Below are 17990 nucleotides of genomic sequence, written 5' to 3'. Positions count from 1 at the left end.
GCAGGCCTTGAAGACCCTCTGATTTTAGCACACCCTACCTCTTTCAGAATGCCAGATGATGTGTCATCCAAAATGTTCCACATGTTTGCCGGCTACTTGTGGCTTGCCTACAGAATATGCCACTCATTTCTCTGAAGCTTTTTGCCGGGACAAATTGAACTCTCCTGGTCTGCAGCTGAAAGAGCCAAGCAGCAGTTTACGGCTGGAAGGATGGATGAAGGTGCCAAGGTACAAACGTGAGTCTATGTACTAAAATGCCAGCCCCGCGCTGGTGCTGGTGCAGGAGGAACGCTCTGTAGACTTAAGACGAATCTGCTGAAGCCATTGTTCTTGTTGCTGGTGAAACTCCTGCAGGGTTAGCTAATGTTACTAATTCTCAAAACCTTAACAGAACCTCTGATACATTTTTATCCCTCCTTTCTTCTGTGTTTTCAGAAATAATAAGCGTGGGCAGCAAGGATGGGACAGGAAATACATAGTTCTAGAAGGCACTAAAGTGCTTGTTTATGACACAGAAGTACGAGAAGGTAACCTGTTCCATTTGATTAACTTTCCTGGCTTGTCTGACAATGTATGCTCTCTTGGTCTCTTCATGCAAAATTTTGTCTTCCACAGAAGTCAGAATAGGGAAAGGCAAAATGTTCTAGTTCCTTGGATTTCAAACTTCTTTACTTCAAGGAATTCCTTCCACATGTAATTTCTGGGGCATGTTTGCATCAGGCAAGCAGGGCTGAGCCAGATGTCTTACAGAGACAATGCAGTATAGTTATCAGGGTGCTGGACTAGGCAGGCCTGGAAAAGAACACAGTCTGAAAATGTCTTGTTTGGTTGGCATTACAGTTAGTTCAAACCCTCACAATGTGTAGTTCTGCTTTCCTCCCCTTCACTCTTCCCTCTGTCACTGCCTTGATTCTCAACTATGTTTTCATTTCCCTTTCATGTTGTTCTTCCATTTCAACTTGGCTAAAGCTGGACAAAGGCCCATAGAAGAGTTTGAGCTGTGTCTTCCTGATGGAGATGTCACTGTCCATGGAGCCGTTGGAGCCACTGAACTTCTAAATACAGCTAAGACAGGTGAGGTTAAATAGAATGTCACCTGACTGATAAGAATGCCTAAAGCATAAGTGTCTGCAGCAGAATCAGATCTTCTGGCACCTTTTAAAAATGTGTTATAATTTTGTATCTAACTGAGATCAGGACCCGATAACAAAAGCAAACACACCATGTGAAGAAAATGTTACTATACGGTTCAGTTCTAACCACCATGTGTAATAAATGTTCATATGCAGCAAGACTTACCTTCTTTAGCAATGTTGACATTTTTCTTATTGTACTTCAACCTGTTGCTAAAAGAATCTCCAGTAGTAATTCCTTTATGTCACAATCCCATGGGTAGTCAGTTGTCCTTTCATTTCAGTCAGTCTTTTTCAAGAATCACCCACATCAGGTAAATTCAAGTAAATCTCTTTCAAGAACCATTCACAATAGGTAAGTTCTAGGTCTGCCTTTTACCATCTTTGGAAAATCAGGCAGTTGGTACTTTACCTCTCCCCCCAGGATGTAGCTACAGTGCCCCATGAAATGGTCACTTCTAGGCTTGATTACTGTAACTCGCTCTATGCAGGCTTGCCCTTGAGACTGCTGTGCAAACTCCAGCTAATGCAAAATGTGATTAGGTATTATCAGACGCTCACTTGCTGACTGCAATTGCACTGGCTACCAATCAAGTACTGGATCTGTTTCAGGGTGCTGGTATTGATCTTTAAAGCCCTGTGCGGCCTTGGACCAATATATCTGAGGGATCACCTCTTCCCATATTTATTTTTTTATGTTATATTTATAACCCGCCCATTCTATACAGACTCAAGGCAGTTAACAGCATAAAATATACAGTAAACAAAAGCAATATTAAAACAATAAAACAAAAACATTCAGATAAATGGCAATGGTGCTACTTCAGCAGATATGTGCCCCAAAGAGCTTTACGCTTGGCTAACCAACATCTACGGGCTGTCCTCAGCCCAAAAGATGTCTGCTTAACCTTGGCCAGGGCATTCTCTGGCCTGTTGGAATACATTCCCGCTTAAAATCAGGGCTTCTACCATTCTGTAGGGCCTGTAAAATGGAGCTGTTCCATCAGGCCTTTGGATGAGGTGGCGGGCATCTAATCAAGCTGGCCTCCCTTCCTGCAGCTCTTCTTCCTATCTAGCCCAGTTTTTAAGAAGATCTTCAATGGCCCAGCAGCTCTAGCTTGAGTTCATCATATTTTAATCAGTGGCTGTTTTAACATATTTTTTTTTACTTATTGAATTACTGTGTTTAATTATTGTATATTGTTTGAAGTGATCTGCCCTGATCTGCTTGTTGGGAGGTGTCATGATCTGAGGCCTAGTGCAACCTAGAGGGCAAAGAGAAGCCTACCTAGGAGTTACTAGTTTGCCTAATCTCCCATGATCCCTTCTGACCCTCTGATTATATGGCAGAGATTTTGGAGGGAAAACTAGCCCCAGAGGGGGTGGGATTTGGGAGGAAGGCATAAAAGGCCTGGCTAGAAAGGAAGTTTCTCTAGAGAGGCTGCAGACAGAGGAAGAGCTGTAGGAGGAACAGTTATTAATCTGATTGTTCCAGGAAGAGCTCCTTGGAACAGCTGTAGGAGGACTGTTCCCTCACTAAAGGAGCGCAAGTCTTTGGTATTAGAGGAAGGGAAACATATAGATAGTCATGTTAAGTCTGTTTATTTATTTGTACTGACCTTTATAGTTTCTTATTTCACTGTTGTACTAATGTTTTACTACCCACTTGTTCTATTTATATTAAACATTGTTGTTAAACTGCTTGGGTCCTCACATCTGTTTGGTCACGGTTAAAATGTGCTTGCTAATAAAACACAGGAGTTGGGTGGCTGTTCTGGGCCCTCCTAGACAGACCCTTACCAGAATGGTGGCAGCCAGTAGAAGGCCCTTCCTGGTCCTCTGCTGTGTGACAGGAGGACAGAATAAAAATCAAGATTTAAAAAAATCTCCTATGCTATAATTTGAACCTTTCCCCTCTCCTAAAAACCAGAGGATTGAATCAGAGCATAGATTATTTGTGCTTTGTTTAGAAAATTGAAAATTTAATTAGATTATTTGGAATGCACATGATGGTTAGAACTGAACTGTATTTATATGTATTTGTAAGTACTTAGATTTATATAAGTAGCTAGGAATGTTTACAGTTTTGTGTATAATTTGAAAGTTTATATATATATCTATATAGATATATACAAAGGTAAAGGTAGTCCCCTGTGCAAGCACCAGTCGTTTCTGATTCTGGGGTGAAGTTGCATCACGACGTGTTCATGGCAGACTTTTTAAAAAGAAGAAGGGTGGTTTGCCATTGCCTTCCCCAGTCATGTATACTTTAAGCCTAGCAAGCTGGGTACTCATTTTACCAACCTTGGAAGGCTGAGTCAACCTTGACCTGGCTACCTGAACCCAGCTTCTGCCAGGATCAAACTCAGGTTGTGAACAGAGCTTGAACTGCAGTACTGCAGCTTACCACTCTGCGCCACGGGGTCCCTATAGATATATAATAGCAACGTTTTCTACACATGGTGTGTTTGCTTTTATTATCTGGTCATAATCTTGTAAAGTGTAGATGGGGAACTTCAGGCTAGATTTGACTTCCAGCGCATCTCTATCATGCATCTAGTAACTTGCCCATTTTATACTATCCTTTTAACATGCACAACCCTGCCTTTGGCCTGACCCCAGCTCTTATCTGAATGGGCCATAACGGTTTCTTCTATTTGTGCATTTCCTATTTAAAAGATTCCTGTATATAGTGAAAAAAATCAAACCTGTTTTTGGGTTGCAATGAGTGTGTGTTATGTTTTGGGTATCATTTTTTTTTGCTGCTACAAACTTGTACTGAGTTTTTTTTAAATTGCATGATACTTTGGGGGGGAACTGAATTGTAAGTGTGCTTGATGTTTTTCTCTGAAAGTACTTTTTTAAAAAACACATTTTATTTTCAGCATTGGTTTACAATAGGGGTCCCCAACATGACACCTTTCCTGGCAGCCACCATGTGTTCTGAGAAAATGGGTGGGGCTACATGAAGCTGTTGCCCAGCAGGACTTCTGATTGGCCACTAAAGATCTGATTGGTTGGGCAGATTAAAATAATGCTGTTTGATTGGCAGCTACCTAAAGTCCTGGTTTTATTCTCTCTTGCTGTGTTTGCCCACTATATTCTTAAAATGACCCTTATTGTGCCCTGCTTTTAGACTCCTTCATCTTCTGTGGCAGCCATTTTGTGGTTTCACACTCCACCCTGTGTCAAAATTCCCAAGGTGCCTGCAGGCTCAAAAAATTTGGGGACCTCTGGCAAATTACAGTCATTACCAAATGATGGCATTGTCACCTATGTTAAACCATCTCTTGCTATAAAGAATAAATAAAATATGCACACCAGAACATGAGATGATGTCTTTGCACTAATGCAGCCACAGTTCCTTTTGGCTTGGCTTCAGTCAGGGGCCAAACTAAAAGCTTCAGAAACTGTGTGGGCTTATGAAAGAGAGAGACTGTGTTCAGCAGTGGCAGAAATGGGGTGTCTTTCTTATGGCTGCTGCTTCTTGTTCTTCCCTTTGATCAGAAGAGACTCTAAGGTATAAAAATAAAATCAGTGTCTCTCTTTAATGAGTGTTCCTATTTATGGGGATCCTTAGATTTAGATTTTTTTTCCTTTGTATGTGATGCTATTTCTGAGTTGCATGTGGCTCAAAGCGTGTCAGATGGAGGGGATGGGGGAGAGGTGTTATTTCCTGTCATAGCTAGAGTGTGAGTTCTTGTCTGCAAGTTGGGGTGCTACTTGTTTCGTAACTTAAGGGGATGGTTAGCATTCTTTTAATCCATTTTCAGATCATGGAAGGTTCCTGTTCTGACAGCGCCTCGCTAAAAGCAGAGAAATGGTCTAATGAAGCAATTTGGAGCACTAGTCCAGTTCATGTTCGTTATTTTTTTTCTTTCTTCTTTTTAAATGTTAACATCTTAGATGTGCCATATATCTTAAAGTTGGAGTCTCATCCCCATACCACTTGTTGGCCTGGTCGGACCCTCTATTTACTAGCACCCACTTTTCCTGATAAGCAACGCTGGGTCAGTGCACTGGAGTCCATAGTTGCTGGAGGCAGAGTTTCCAGGGAAAAAGCTGAAGCTGATGCAGTAAGTAAAAGCAGGGATATTTGGGGGGGGGGGGGGCGGGGAGGGATGGGAATGCAATCTCTGTGATATTCCAGCCCCTTTCCACTTTTAACAGGAAATAGAAAAAGTAAGCCTTTAGTGTACAAGAGGTATAAAGCAGCATTCTAGCCCACTGCTGAATGAGAGCCACCTTCTCACTTCTGGCTAACCTATTGTAAAATCCATGAATTGCATTGGCAAACACTTGAATATTGTAGTTACTAGAGATGTGAATTTGGCAGAAACTGAGCCAAGAAAATACCCAGAAAATACCTTAGTGATTTTTTTTAGTATTATGTAGAATACAGATTAGAGAATTTTATCAGCTGCGAAACAACTAGTATAGCTGAGCCTGAATAAAGCCATTTTCCCTGGCTTTTGTTTGGGTATATTCAGCTATACTGAACGGCTGGTGGGCTTCTCTTGTAGCTTGGTTTAAACCGAGCTGCAAGAGGAGCCAGCTCAGGATCGGCCAGGGCAACAGGAGCTGAGAGCTTGCACTGCCTTGGCTAGGGCTGGCTCCTCTTGCAGCTGCAGACCCAGCTGAGGCAGTATGGAGCCCACAGCTCTTGCTGCCCCAGCTTATCCTCTCTTGCCTCCCCACCACATGCAGATAACAGCTTCTCCTGCGATGCCATTTAAAACTTTTAACTCTGTGTGAACTGTATTTATTATTATCTTATGTTTTAACTGCTTTGACTTGTTCTGAACCTGCTCATGGGCTCTTACATGGCTGGGGCTGATGGGAGTTGTAGGCAAAAAACATCTGGAGAACTACTGTTGGCCACTCCTGAAATATTTAAATGGTTACACTTGCTGATAGCCCTTGAAAATACACGCATGTCCATGGCAGACAGCCTATGGAAGACTTGGACAGAGGGTTAAAGAGCCTTTTGCTTCAAATGTTGTCTCTGGGTCAAAGAGTGAGGAAGCAGAAGTCCTCCTACGGTTAAAAAATCCTGCACTTGTTCCTGTCCAGAGGTTCACTTAAATGCAATCTGCCTTGCTGTACTAGTAGCATCACTCCTCCTGAATACCTTTGCTTGGCAACTGGGAATGGGGAGAGTAGGCAAACCTGTCAGTGTAGCTGAGTGGGAGGAACAGAAATACTCACGTATCTTTACCTTTGACAGTGGGTAATTCGCTGTCACAGAGCTGGAGCTCTAAGGAGGAGGAGGTTTGCCATTGTCCCTTAACAGCCATGAGGGGCTGCAGGCACACACTGGACAGTCTTGGATTATGGCAAAGCAGATGCTATCCTTGTATCTGGGTTATCTGTTCCATAAGGAAATTACCATAGGCTCTTCATAGGTGGAATTACAGTAAATTTACTTCTAGTCATTTCTGACTTTTTTCTCTGCTATCCCTTTCTCATACACAGAAGCTACTTGGAAATTCTTTGCTGAAGTTAGAGGGGGAAGACCGTTTGGATATCAATTGTACATTGCCCTTCAGTGATCAGGTAATGGTGACATATTCAGTACCTTGCTAGTGAATCTGTGTCAGCCTAGAGAATAAACAGTGTAGTTTCTTACAGGGAAAATGTTTAGTTCTGAATCTCCTCTTGAAGTTTTCTTCTTCCATTAGCTGGTTATTGCATTCATATTTAACACCTTCATCTTTCTGCATTTGTTGACAAATGTATTTATAAATTCCATTTGTAGGTAGTTCTGGTGGGTGCTGAGGAAGGTCTTTATGCCCTGAATGTGTTGAAAAATTCCTTAACCCATGTCCCTGGAATTGGTGCAGTCTTCCAAGTGCACCTCATCAAGGACCTGGAGAAATTGCTCATGATAGCAGGTAGGGATCAGGAAGACATATTTTCTTTTTTAATGGCAAGCTCTTACTAGCTTATTTGCTGGTGAATTCAACCACCCCAACTTGCCCTGTGACTACAACGGTAAACATTACTCAGCAACTCCTGTGATTCCTGAGATTGTAATGTGTATTGTCCCTTTTTGTTTTCAACCGTATATTTGTATTTAATCCATAAAGGTTAGAGAGAAAAAAACTACAACTCCTCTGGTGTTAGAAAATAGATTTCTGGAGCCAGTACCCCTATGCACAGCATTTCTGCACTCTTTTGGAATTGCTCCATACATGAAGCCCTGGTTGTCCTTGAATGTTTGGCTAATTTTTTCCTAGTGCCCATGTCTTTGCATTTAACAGCACAGAATTTCATCTGCAGAGCATATTGTTTGATTTTAGAATCATGCTATTTTTGTAAGACACTTTTGTTGCTTATGGATGTAAAAGTCTTTAACTCTGTTTTCATATGCAATCTAACATTTAATTGTTTCTGCACCTTAAAGTTTTATTAATAGAATGAGCTCCAGTACTAATGTGACTCCAAATTAAGGTACATCTTGTAATCCAAATCATAAAGATGCAGGCAGAAGGGGCCAGGGAGAAAGAGCTTTAATTCCTTTGCTACTCCGTTTTGCTGCTTTGCCAGAATTTCTTTTGTTCTTGTTTAGCTTATATGTTAACATGTCTGTGGTGTTGTTCTTGCTCAGGAGAAGAGAGGGCTTTGTGTCTTGTTGATGTGAAGAAAGTGAAGCAGTCTCTGGCTCAGTCCCACCTGCCAGCTCAGCCTGATGTTTCACCAAATATTTTTGAGGCTGTAAAAGGATGCCATCTTTTTGCTTGCGGCAAGGTAGAATCTTCAAACTCAGTTTTTATCTATTGACAGAACAATCCCAAGAACTTTTTGGTGTCATGTTGTGGGGAGTTGCCAAGCCTTGTCTCAAATCATTCATTTCATTCAACAGCCAGCTGGCACATATGTTTTTATAGTACCTGTGGAGCAGGATGCATGTAGTCTGCTCATAGGAAGAAGTGGGAGTATTGGAGCATTTGCTGTTGCTCATTAAAATTGGTATTGGTATATTAATAAGCATTTTTTGGTGAGATGATAACTTGGTCAGTTGCATTGCATTAAGCTAGGAGGCAAATTTTGCCTTCACTGCAGCAGTGCCCAGGGATGGGCACAAACTGGCTGGAGAATTAAAGTTGATCATACATTTTGACTGGTTTGTGAAGCAATGTTTGTGAGCTGAAGAACCACCATGAACTTCCACGAATTTTGGCACAGTTTGTGGTGTTTGGAAACCCTTGCTTTCTGCTCCCCACAATTTTTCACGGGAAGTAGAAAGCAGGGTTTAAATGGCTCAGCTTGCTTACCTTGGTCAAGATAGTGATAATGTAATGAAGGCAGAACTGAAAGGGAAAGCTGGAGTAACACTGTTTAACTGAGACTTTAGTAGCAGTATTTCTTTTAAGTATATTTAGATTTGTTCAGAAATTTCTTCCAGTTTCAGTTTGTGTATAAACCAAAATCCTATTGGACAAGAGCGACTGTGCTGATCTAAACAAATAGTCAGTTTGTGGTTCTGAGTGTGGCACCTTCATTATAATACCTCAATTGGAGTGTTGTGTTCTGTTCTGGGCGCTGTAATTCAAGAGGAACATTGCCATTGGAAGGATACAGTGAGGATCTGAAATTTTCCTGTCTCTAAATCTAATGGGATGTTATTTCCAGAAGCACCCCTGAAGCATATTCCTACAAACTAATGCTGAGTATTTTTTCTCTCTCATAGATTGAGAATGGGCTGTGCATCTGTGCAGCCATGCCCAACAAAGTGGTTATTCTGCGCTACAATGAGAGCCTCAGCAAGTTCTGCATCCGGAAGGTAATGTTTGCTAATTCATCCCATCAAGGAGAGCTGATCCCTGCCCTGGAGTAATGCATAGGGTCCCAGCTAGCTTGACCATATTTCTGTTACACCATCACCTAACTTTCTTCTCCACCCATTATTGTCCCTCCACCGCTGCGATTGCAGCAGTGCATGGACAACGTTATACCTCCATGATGTAAATGTCTTAGTGTATCACAGCACAAAAACATGCCCATCCAAGAGGTACTTAGCAGTGACCTTTTAGCTTTCTGCCAGTATAGCATGAATATTTGTTTATTTATTTGATTTGTTATATGCCCTCTCCTGCTAGCACAAGGCTCAGGGTAAGTAACATCATCTTTATAAATAATACATTAACTATTAAAAACAGTTCTTAAAATACTGATTACAACAAACAGATGGCACATAACAATGCAAATAATGTAATCAGGGGAAATTTGATTACATCAGAACTGGGGACAGACAGGAGAGAGAAGGGAGCAGAAGGGCCCAATTTGATGGAGCTGTCATTCTCATCCATCAGAAAGCTTGAGCCATAGGCCTGATAGAACAGCTCTGTTTTGCAGGCCCTGCAGATCTATAACAGGTATCGCAGGGCCTGGATCTCAGCAGGAGGAACATTTCGCCAGGCCAGGACTAGAGCCGAGAAAGCTCGGGCTCTAGTCAAAGTTAATCAAATGCCTCTCAGTCCAGGAATCACCAATAGATATTTATCAAGTGAGCGTAATGCTCTTGAGTACTGTTAAGGGTTTTTGTGTTCATTCTTTCGGTTTTTAAACTGTATTCCAGAGAACCTTGGATTTCCTCAGAAGCTAACCAGAGTTTCCTCCATGTGTAGATCAGTAATGATGGATAAGCTCCCTTGATACAAAGCTTGCCCATTCTCAGTCATTCTGTTCCTGCTATGTGTAGCTGCAGAAGAGAGTGTCTTCTAGAACAAAAACTTGTTAAATGCAGAGCAGCTGATTAAACAGAGTAGGCCTGACCAGCTCTCCTCATGTTGCCTGGAATCCATGGGAATGAGTGGAATTTCTATGGCCAAAGAATCGGATGCAGAAAGGATTCCTTAAATTAAGACTTCAAATTAAAACCACTAAGCCTTGGCAGCAAATTATACCAGTGTCCACATCAGCACAATCCAAATTCAGTGACTAGATTTAGTTATTGAAGTTCCTGACAGCCATGAAGCAGGATAGCACATTTATTGCCAGCCGAAGCCTCTAAGTAGTCATTAGTGGGAGCATCATAACAGAAATAAGATTCTACTGCTGAAGTTCTAAAAATTGTGAATGACAGTTCTGAATCAGTTAAAGGCTTCATGATTTTGAATCAAAAGACTTTGTGTGGCACCTTCATTGTAATACCTCAACTGGAGTGTTGTATTCTAGGTACTGTAATTCAAGAGGAATATTGTCACTGGAAGGATGTAGTGAGGATTTGAAATCCTTCCTGTCTCTGAATCTAATGGGATGTTGTTTCCAGTAGCACCCCTTAAGCATTATTCCTAAAAGTGAAATCATATGAGCCTTACATACCAAGTCTAGAAATCCCAATTCCGTGTTACCTTAAGTGACTGAAGCCAAACAGATTTCTAGGGCAGCAATCAGCACTAGCCAACCAGCAATGTATTGTATCGGGTTGACCCATCTAACCTGAACTTGTCTACCTTTGCTTTATCTTTCCTCTTCCAGGAGATTGAAACTTCAGAGCCCTGCAGCTGTATTCATTTCACCAGTTACAGCATCATCATTGGAACCAACAAATTTTATGAAATTGAGATGAAGCAGTATACCCTCGAGGGTAGGATTTTCTTGCTTTTTATATGTTCTTACTGAGAAAGAGAGAATGCATGTGATGGGATAATTAGCAGGAGATGGCTATTATGTTCCTACCTAACCTTTCTGGATCAGTTGACACCCACAGGACAAAACAGTCCTTTGGGAATCAGTGGACCCATGCAGATCAAAACTGGAGTTGTAAATAACGCTGACTCAAAGTCAAGGCTAGAGCTGATGTAGGTCCAAAGGGCAAGGCAGCAGCAGTACCTGCCTCCTGCCATCTCCTATCCTCATTCCAGGTGATGTTTTCATTATGACAACAAATTCCTTAATTTAGCATTAAAAAAAATCAAGCAGCAGCAGTGTGGTACACCTTCTAACAAACTTCTTGCTGAATAATACACATAGAAGATTCAGTGATGAAGTATGCTTCTTCCAAGTGAAGTTGGGGCTCAGTGGTAGAGAATGCATGTGAACAGAAGGTCCCAGTTCAATCAAATCCTTAGTATATTCTGTTTATAGGTGATGTGAAAAACCTCTACCTGAGACCCTAGAGAACTGCTGCCTGTCAGTTTAGATAATATTGACCTTGGATAGACCAGTAACCTTGCTCAGTATAAGGCAGCTTCATGTTCGCAAGTGGATGTTTGTCTGGATTTAATTGTTTCCCAGGCAGAGGTTTTCATTGATCCACACTGAGTTAGTGACTGTGCTCCAGCAACCTTCCCTGATACAGGTCTTTGTGTATACAGCTGTACGTGAGGATGTGTGTTCTCAGCTACTGAACAGATGATTAGTGTCAGAGGTGGTGGTGGTAGAGCGAGCTTAGCAGACCTATATCAGAAATGAGAAATTCCAAGTTAGTAGTTAATGAATTTTAATGTGAAAGGGAGACTGATCTTATCTTTCTTCCCCTGATTTTAGAATTCCTGGATAAGAATGACCATACCTTAGCTTCTGCTGTGTTTGCATCATCCACCAACAGTTTTCCAATCAATATCATTCAGGTGAATCCTACAGGGCAAAGAGAAGAGTATCTGCTTTGCTTTCATGGTAAGTTTAGCATGTTGCTCTTGGCCTAACCTATGCTTGTCATGTACAGTCCTTTAGGGAATGAGGAATTCTTCTGGCACTGATTCTGAGGGAGTGATTTGTCCATTATGCTGTAGTTCAAAAGCATGTCATTGTCCAGTGCTCAACTGGTGAGATTATAAACAATAAAGGATGTTGCTGTAACAGTTGTTTGTTCTGTTGGATCTGGTCAGGATTTTGTTGATGTTGTTCTGGGTAGTATTACACAGTATTCATATATTAGATGGCAACAATTAAAGGGTAGGATGGTATCTCCAAGCCCTAAGGTAGTATTGTTTCAGAATCTCACTAATCTTTAAGATAAGGCACCAACAGTAATGTTTCCTGTATGTAAAGCAGCAATGTGAAGTATGGGCATAATTATGCCCTTCTGTGGACAGAAAGGGATACGAGCAATGTGTTCTGGCCAGAGAATCTAGAACCTGTCTTCCTCCCTACTGCCCCTACTTCCTCCCTACTCCTGCAGTGGAGGACGGTAAGCAGTGAAGTGGCCAAGTTTGCGGATGACACTAAATTGTTCAGGGTGGTAAGAACCAGAGAGGATTGTGAGGAACTCCAGAGGGATCTGTTGAGGCTGGGTGAGTGGGTGTCAACGTGGCAGATGAGGTTCAATGTGGCCAAGTGCAAAGTAATGCACATTGGGGCCAAGAATCCCAGCTGCAAATACAAGTTGATGGGGTGTGAACTGGCAGAGACTGACCAAGAGAGAGATCTTGGTGTCGTGGTAGATAACTCACTGAAAATGTCAAGACAGTGTGCGATTGCAATAAAAAAGGCCAACACCATGCGGGGAATTATTAGGAAGGGAATTGAAAACAAATCAGCCAGTATCATAATGCCCCTGTATAAATCGATGGTGCGGTCTCATTTGGAATACTGTGTGCAATTTTGATCACCGCACCTCAAAAAGAATATTATAGCACTGGAAAAAAGTGCAGAAAAGGGCAACTAGAATGATTACAGGTTTGGAACACTTTCCCTATGAAGTAAGGTTAAAACGCTTGGGGCTCTTTAGCTTGGAGAAACGTCGACTGCGGGTGACATGATAGAGGTTTACAAGATAATGCATGGAATGGAGAAAGTAGAGAAAGAAGTACTTTTCTCCCTTTCTCACAATACAAGAACTCGTGGGCATTCAATGAAATTGCTGAGCAGTCGGGTTAAAACGGATAAAAGGAGGTACTTCTTCACCCAAAGAGTGATTAACATGTGGAATTCACTGCCACAGGAGGTGGCAGCGGCTACAAACATAGCCAGCTTCAAGAGGGGGTTAGATAAAAATATGGAGCAGAGGTCCATTAGTGGCTATTAGCCACAGTGTGTGTATATGTGTGTGTGTGTGTGTGTGTATAAATTTTTGGCCACTGTGTGATACAGAGTGTTGGACTGGATGGGCCATTGGCCTGATCCAACATGGCTTCTCTTATGTTCTTATGTCCCTGGCACTGAGGAGGAAGGCCAAGTATCAGAGGGTGAGAAGTGTGCCGCTGGTTTCCCCCATGGTGGTTTGATTCCTGGGTAGGTAGCTCAGAGGAAGCTAAAATCACAAGTTTGGAGATTTGGCAAAGGCATTTAGCAGCCTGAGGCTCTAATTGAATCTTTTGGGTACTGTCTCAATGACCTATTGTTGCTAGATTTGAAATAGCTTCAGCCTGCATTGCTTTATTAAAGTCCAGTCATTTCTGGAGTTCAGAGTTCATACACGGGCTTTTCTTAGGTGACCAGACCTGCTGAATTTTTAAAATTGAACTTTATCAAGTATAAGCTTTTCCAAAGTAATTTATTCCTCTTTTCAGTATAATTTGCAATTGCTGTTGCATTAAGAATAATTGAATTCCTGACTCATGGCAGAAGCGGGCTTTATTTTTTTCTAAGAATAACCTTTTTATAGGGGAAGATTTGTGGCAGTTTAACAAATGTTATGAGATTAAATGCATTTGATGACCCGTAGATTTCTGCTGCAGCCCACTGACCCTGTCCTCCCAAATTTTGTTCCTGGATCCAGCAGACCCTCAGGAACAGCATAAGGGGCCAAGTGGTGGTGGGGGGGCTGTAATTAGAGGAGGGAATGGGTAGAAACTGCTGCACCCTCTTCCAAAGACTTCAGTGCCTTTTAGTTTTTAGACCTATGGTTGAATAGACACTATTATAGCATCATGTTCTGTAAGATACCACAAATGTCCTTTTGCTTCAACAAACAAGAGCAGTAGCTACATTAGACAGTGCAGCATTCGGCTTGGCTGTACCACAAGGCAGAAAGAGGAGAGTTCCTAAGGCAGTGGTTTTGGGGGTCAGTAGTTTCTGGTTGGCCTTCCACTAATTGCTGTTACTGCCTAGAAGGCAGAGTTAACCCATCTTCCTGGTTTCTTCTCCCCCAGGCTTCTTAAAAAACAGCAAATGTGCAGCAAGCCACAAATCCCCTATATTATAGGGCTTTCTAAACTGTGGACTGGGGAAGGAATGTTGCAGGGGTTTAGAAGGCCCTGTAGGATATGCATGGCTTGCTGCACTGATTTGCAGCCTGTGGGAGAAGAGAAGGAGGATCTTTGGGTGTGGTGGATCCTCAAAATTAGATGGCACTAAATCATTTATTCTCTGCAGAGTTTGGTGTCTTTGTTGACTCCTATGGGAGGCGGAGTCGCTCAGATGACTTGAAATGGAGTCGCCTGCCTTTAGCATTTGGTAAGTCCTGTGTAATTTCTTTATACATTTCATTGCTTCATACACTGTGTTCTGAAATGCTGCAGGATTGTAGAAATAGGTGATAAAATAACCTCTCCTTTTCTGGAAGAAGCCACAGTACAGTTTTTTAAAAAGAGAATATTAAATCTAAATGGACACACTGACCTTTCCATATTAAGAACTCAAAGTGATAAGATGTGAAAAAATTAATTGGAGACTTTATGCCAGTAGAACTTTTTACTGCACCATGAATATATTGGAAACTTGGGAACATCTGGCCTTTTAATGTCAGAGGAAAAGTGAGAACTTTTTGCAGTTTATAATGAGTTTTGTAACTTGCTTGTGTTTGATGCTTAATGGTAGAGGTGTTAGCATGAACACTGTTAGGCATCTTAAAAGAAGAACACTTCGTCATCAACATATAGATTGCCCACTCCAGTTCACCCCAGGCTCTGGGCCATTTACAACATAAACATGCAAATTAATATATAATTAAAACAGCATATAACTTATATTAAAGTTATATTAATTAAAATTATAAGCCACAGTGTTTTTAATAAGCCAAATCTGCTTCCTAACTGCAATTGTCAACTTAGAGGGGCAAGTGCAGAATGTGAAGGAATTGACAATTTTATTATTTCACGTATTTCTATCTCACCTTTACTTTGTTTAGATATTAGGTCTTCAAGACAGTTTACAGTTTCGGGATGACAGCATCTGGGGTATTAGGCCAGTGGGACTTGCATTGGCCCACCACCAACCATCCCTTCCTCAAAGAGATTGTTTGTAAAACTGTCTAGGACACCAAACCTTTTTTAAATAGTAGGGTGTTCAAGCAACATGTTAATTAATTTTATTGGGGCTTGAGCTGTCATGAGCTGCAGAAAGTAGATCGGAAAAAAAATCAGGTCCAATATTGGGCTTAGGATTCAGTAAGCAAACTAAGAACCTTTCTGCAAACAGTAAGGTTGCTTGCATGAGGATTGAGTTGCATAATTCATTTTTGAATGTAGACACTAGATTTCCTTTGAAGAAGCTGAAGCATTTTAGCACAGAGTTGACAGCCCTCCAACTGTGCAACTGACTTTTCTCTGGCTTTTGATGATAGTGGATAGGGCAGCAAGAAGAGATCCAGAGAGATTGCAATTGTATGTAGATGTCAGAATAGAAAGGGGGGGGGGGGTTAAGTCCAAAGCTCCCTCTGCAAATACCAATGTGATTAGAAAAACAGCTCCACAGCCAAGAGACTTCAGAAATAGATTTCCATTTACATGTATGCCACCAGGGGGGATACATTACAGGAATATATAAACATATAATACATACAACATGTGGATGTATTTTTAAAGGAGCTGTCAGGAATCCAAAGTCAGTATCATATTATCCACAGAATGTCAAATGTGCAGGTGATCAGTATCTCAGGCCAAACATGATAAAAATGGTTGGTCTCCCCTGGCTTCTGGAAGGCATTCTCAGTTCTTCAGGAAAGCCCCCTCCCTTTGGCAGGGTTTGTCTCTGCTCCACACACTTTGTCTCAAGAAGCAGAGTCTAGACTAGATTTTTCTTCCTCACCTGTCTTCTCCTCCTGACATCTTCCAGCTAAAGATTCTTCATATGGGTTGGGAGGGGAGAGAGTTTGGCAGTATTGCCATCCCTGTAGCTGGGACTTTAATAATGTCTTGGCCCAAAGCTGAGGGATACAACAAGATGCTGAAGAACCTAGTAGCATAGAGGCAAAGGATCTGGAGACACCATCTGTCTTGATCCTCATCCATTCTCCTCCCACCCCTGGAAGGAGGAGGCAAGATTGCAGTATGTTTCCAGCTGTTCCTTTCTCCCTGGAAGGCATTCTCAGTTCTTCAGGAAACCAACTTTTCTTTCAACTTCTTGCCATTGCAGTACAAGGAGATAGCAGAATCACAATCTGCCTCCTTTCCAGTTCATGAGCATGCCAGAGGGGCTCTTCTGTTCCGATTTGGAGGCTAGGGAGTCCCCTCCATTGTCTTAGAGGAATCCTTTTTCTTTTATTCCCTTAGAAGCTCATTGATAAACAAATCTTGAGCAGCAGAAGATTCTCATTCCTCATTTTTGGACACAAGGGCTAAAAGGACCGAAATGAATTTTGCTATTGCCAGAGTGATCTTAGGATCTTTGTCACTACACAAAGGAGACAGAGCTTCCGGGCTGTGGGGAGACTTAGAGGAACCAGTCTAGAGTTGACTCCTGCTCCAAAAGGCAGGGCCCCCTCCAGTTATTTAGAATGTCTTCCTGAAGCCACAGGAAGCAGGAATATATCGGAAAGGATTCTTTTTCTTCCTTTTGGTCTGGACCCAGACAGGTAATGTTCTACTACATATTTCTAGACTAGATCCACTAACATTGGTACTTGGTGCTGTTGCAGCCTACAGGGAGCCTTATCTCTTTGTGACGCACTTCAACTCCCTTGAAGTGATTGAGATTCAAGCACGTGCTTCCCTCGGGTAAGTGGTTGCCCTGCATGCATTTGCTTTCCCATAACCAGGGCAGGAATGTCAGTCTTGGGTCTTGCTTTGAGGGCCAGCAGTCTAAAGACACAGTTTCATTCCTTCTTCCCCTCAGCACTCCGGCTCGAGCCCACTTGGATATTCCAAGCCCTCGCTATCTGGGGCCAGCGATTTCATCAGGGGCAATTTATCTCGCCTCTTCCTACCAGGACAAACTAAGAGTTATTTGCTGTAAGGGGAATCTAGTAAAAGAATCAAACAATGAACACCATCGAGGATCCTCTACTACGCGCAGGTAGGAAACCACAATTATTATTATTAATAATAATATAGGGAGGAGCATTAACATGTATAGTATATGATGCTCAAAGGTTAAGGAAGAAATTCTGGGTCCATACCAACAAGTTAAAATTTGGCAGTGGGGAGTACAGCAAGGGCAGGAAAAGAATGGGATGATTAATGAGCCAATACTGCTGTATTTAGGTTTCAATGGGAGTGGAGATGTAGACTTGAGAAGGCTTTTATAGAAAAGGACTGAGAAAGGATATTGAAGGAAGAGGCCATGCTACAGAGGTTTTGGACAGGAAGAGAGTTCTAGGAATAAGAAATAACAAGAGAGAATAGGCAGTCAATAAGGAGAGCAAGAGATATCTTCAGTAGAATGATGAAAAGAGCAGAAAAAGTGTTTGCCACAAATGTTAATACAATGAGAGAGTAGGAAGACTGAATGAAGGCCATAAAAAAACTGTAAAGGGATGAAGAATCTGAATACAGAAGGGGATGAGAAAAGGATGACATAGAATTCAAGAGGTTTTGAGTTTTTTGTTTTGTTTTGTTTTTGCTGTGAATGCTTGAGGGTATGATAAGAGAAGACTCAAGAAAGAACACCCATGCATAGACCAGAATTTTAGTTAGGGAGTGGGGAGACTTGGGTTCAGTTTCCCACTTACAGTGAATAAAGAGGCTGAAAAAAACAGTAGTTGAGAGGATAAAAAGGGGAAAGGGAGAGACCCATGCATATTACCCAGAG

General features: G+C 41.8%; 1 protein-coding gene across 8 annotated transcripts in view; it reads left to right on the top strand.

The window, feature by feature from the left end:
* Window positions 1-17990, top strand: part of CIT (citron rho-interacting serine/threonine kinase) — a 131966-nt gene that overhangs the window by 106334 nt on the left and 7642 nt on the right. For all 8 annotated transcript variants that reach the window (XM_060249944.1, XM_060249947.1, XM_060249942.1 and 5 more), the window contains 13 exons: window positions 48-228; window positions 436-527; window positions 970-1074; window positions 5040-5209; window positions 6609-6689; window positions 6892-7027; window positions 7744-7883; window positions 8827-8919; window positions 10617-10725; window positions 11628-11756; window positions 14397-14477; window positions 16879-16957; window positions 17076-17255. In XM_060249944.1, the coding sequence (XP_060105927.1) occupies window positions 48-228; window positions 436-527; window positions 970-1074; window positions 5040-5209; window positions 6609-6689; window positions 6892-7027; window positions 7744-7883; window positions 8827-8919; window positions 10617-10725; window positions 11628-11756; window positions 14397-14477; window positions 16879-16957; window positions 17076-17255 (1576 nt within the window). The remainder of the gene's footprint in view (window positions 1-47; window positions 229-435; window positions 528-969; window positions 1075-5039; window positions 5210-6608; window positions 6690-6891; window positions 7028-7743; window positions 7884-8826; window positions 8920-10616; window positions 10726-11627; window positions 11757-14396; window positions 14478-16878; window positions 16958-17075; window positions 17256-17990) is intronic.

This window comes from Heteronotia binoei, chromosome 11 (assembly GCF_032191835.1).
Source record: "Heteronotia binoei isolate CCM8104 ecotype False Entrance Well chromosome 11, APGP_CSIRO_Hbin_v1, whole genome shotgun sequence".
Taxonomy (NCBI): Eukaryota; Metazoa; Chordata; class Lepidosauria; order Squamata; family Gekkonidae; genus Heteronotia; species Heteronotia binoei.
Note: the sequence above shows the minus strand (reverse complement) of the source record. Positions and strands in the feature narration are given on the sequence as shown.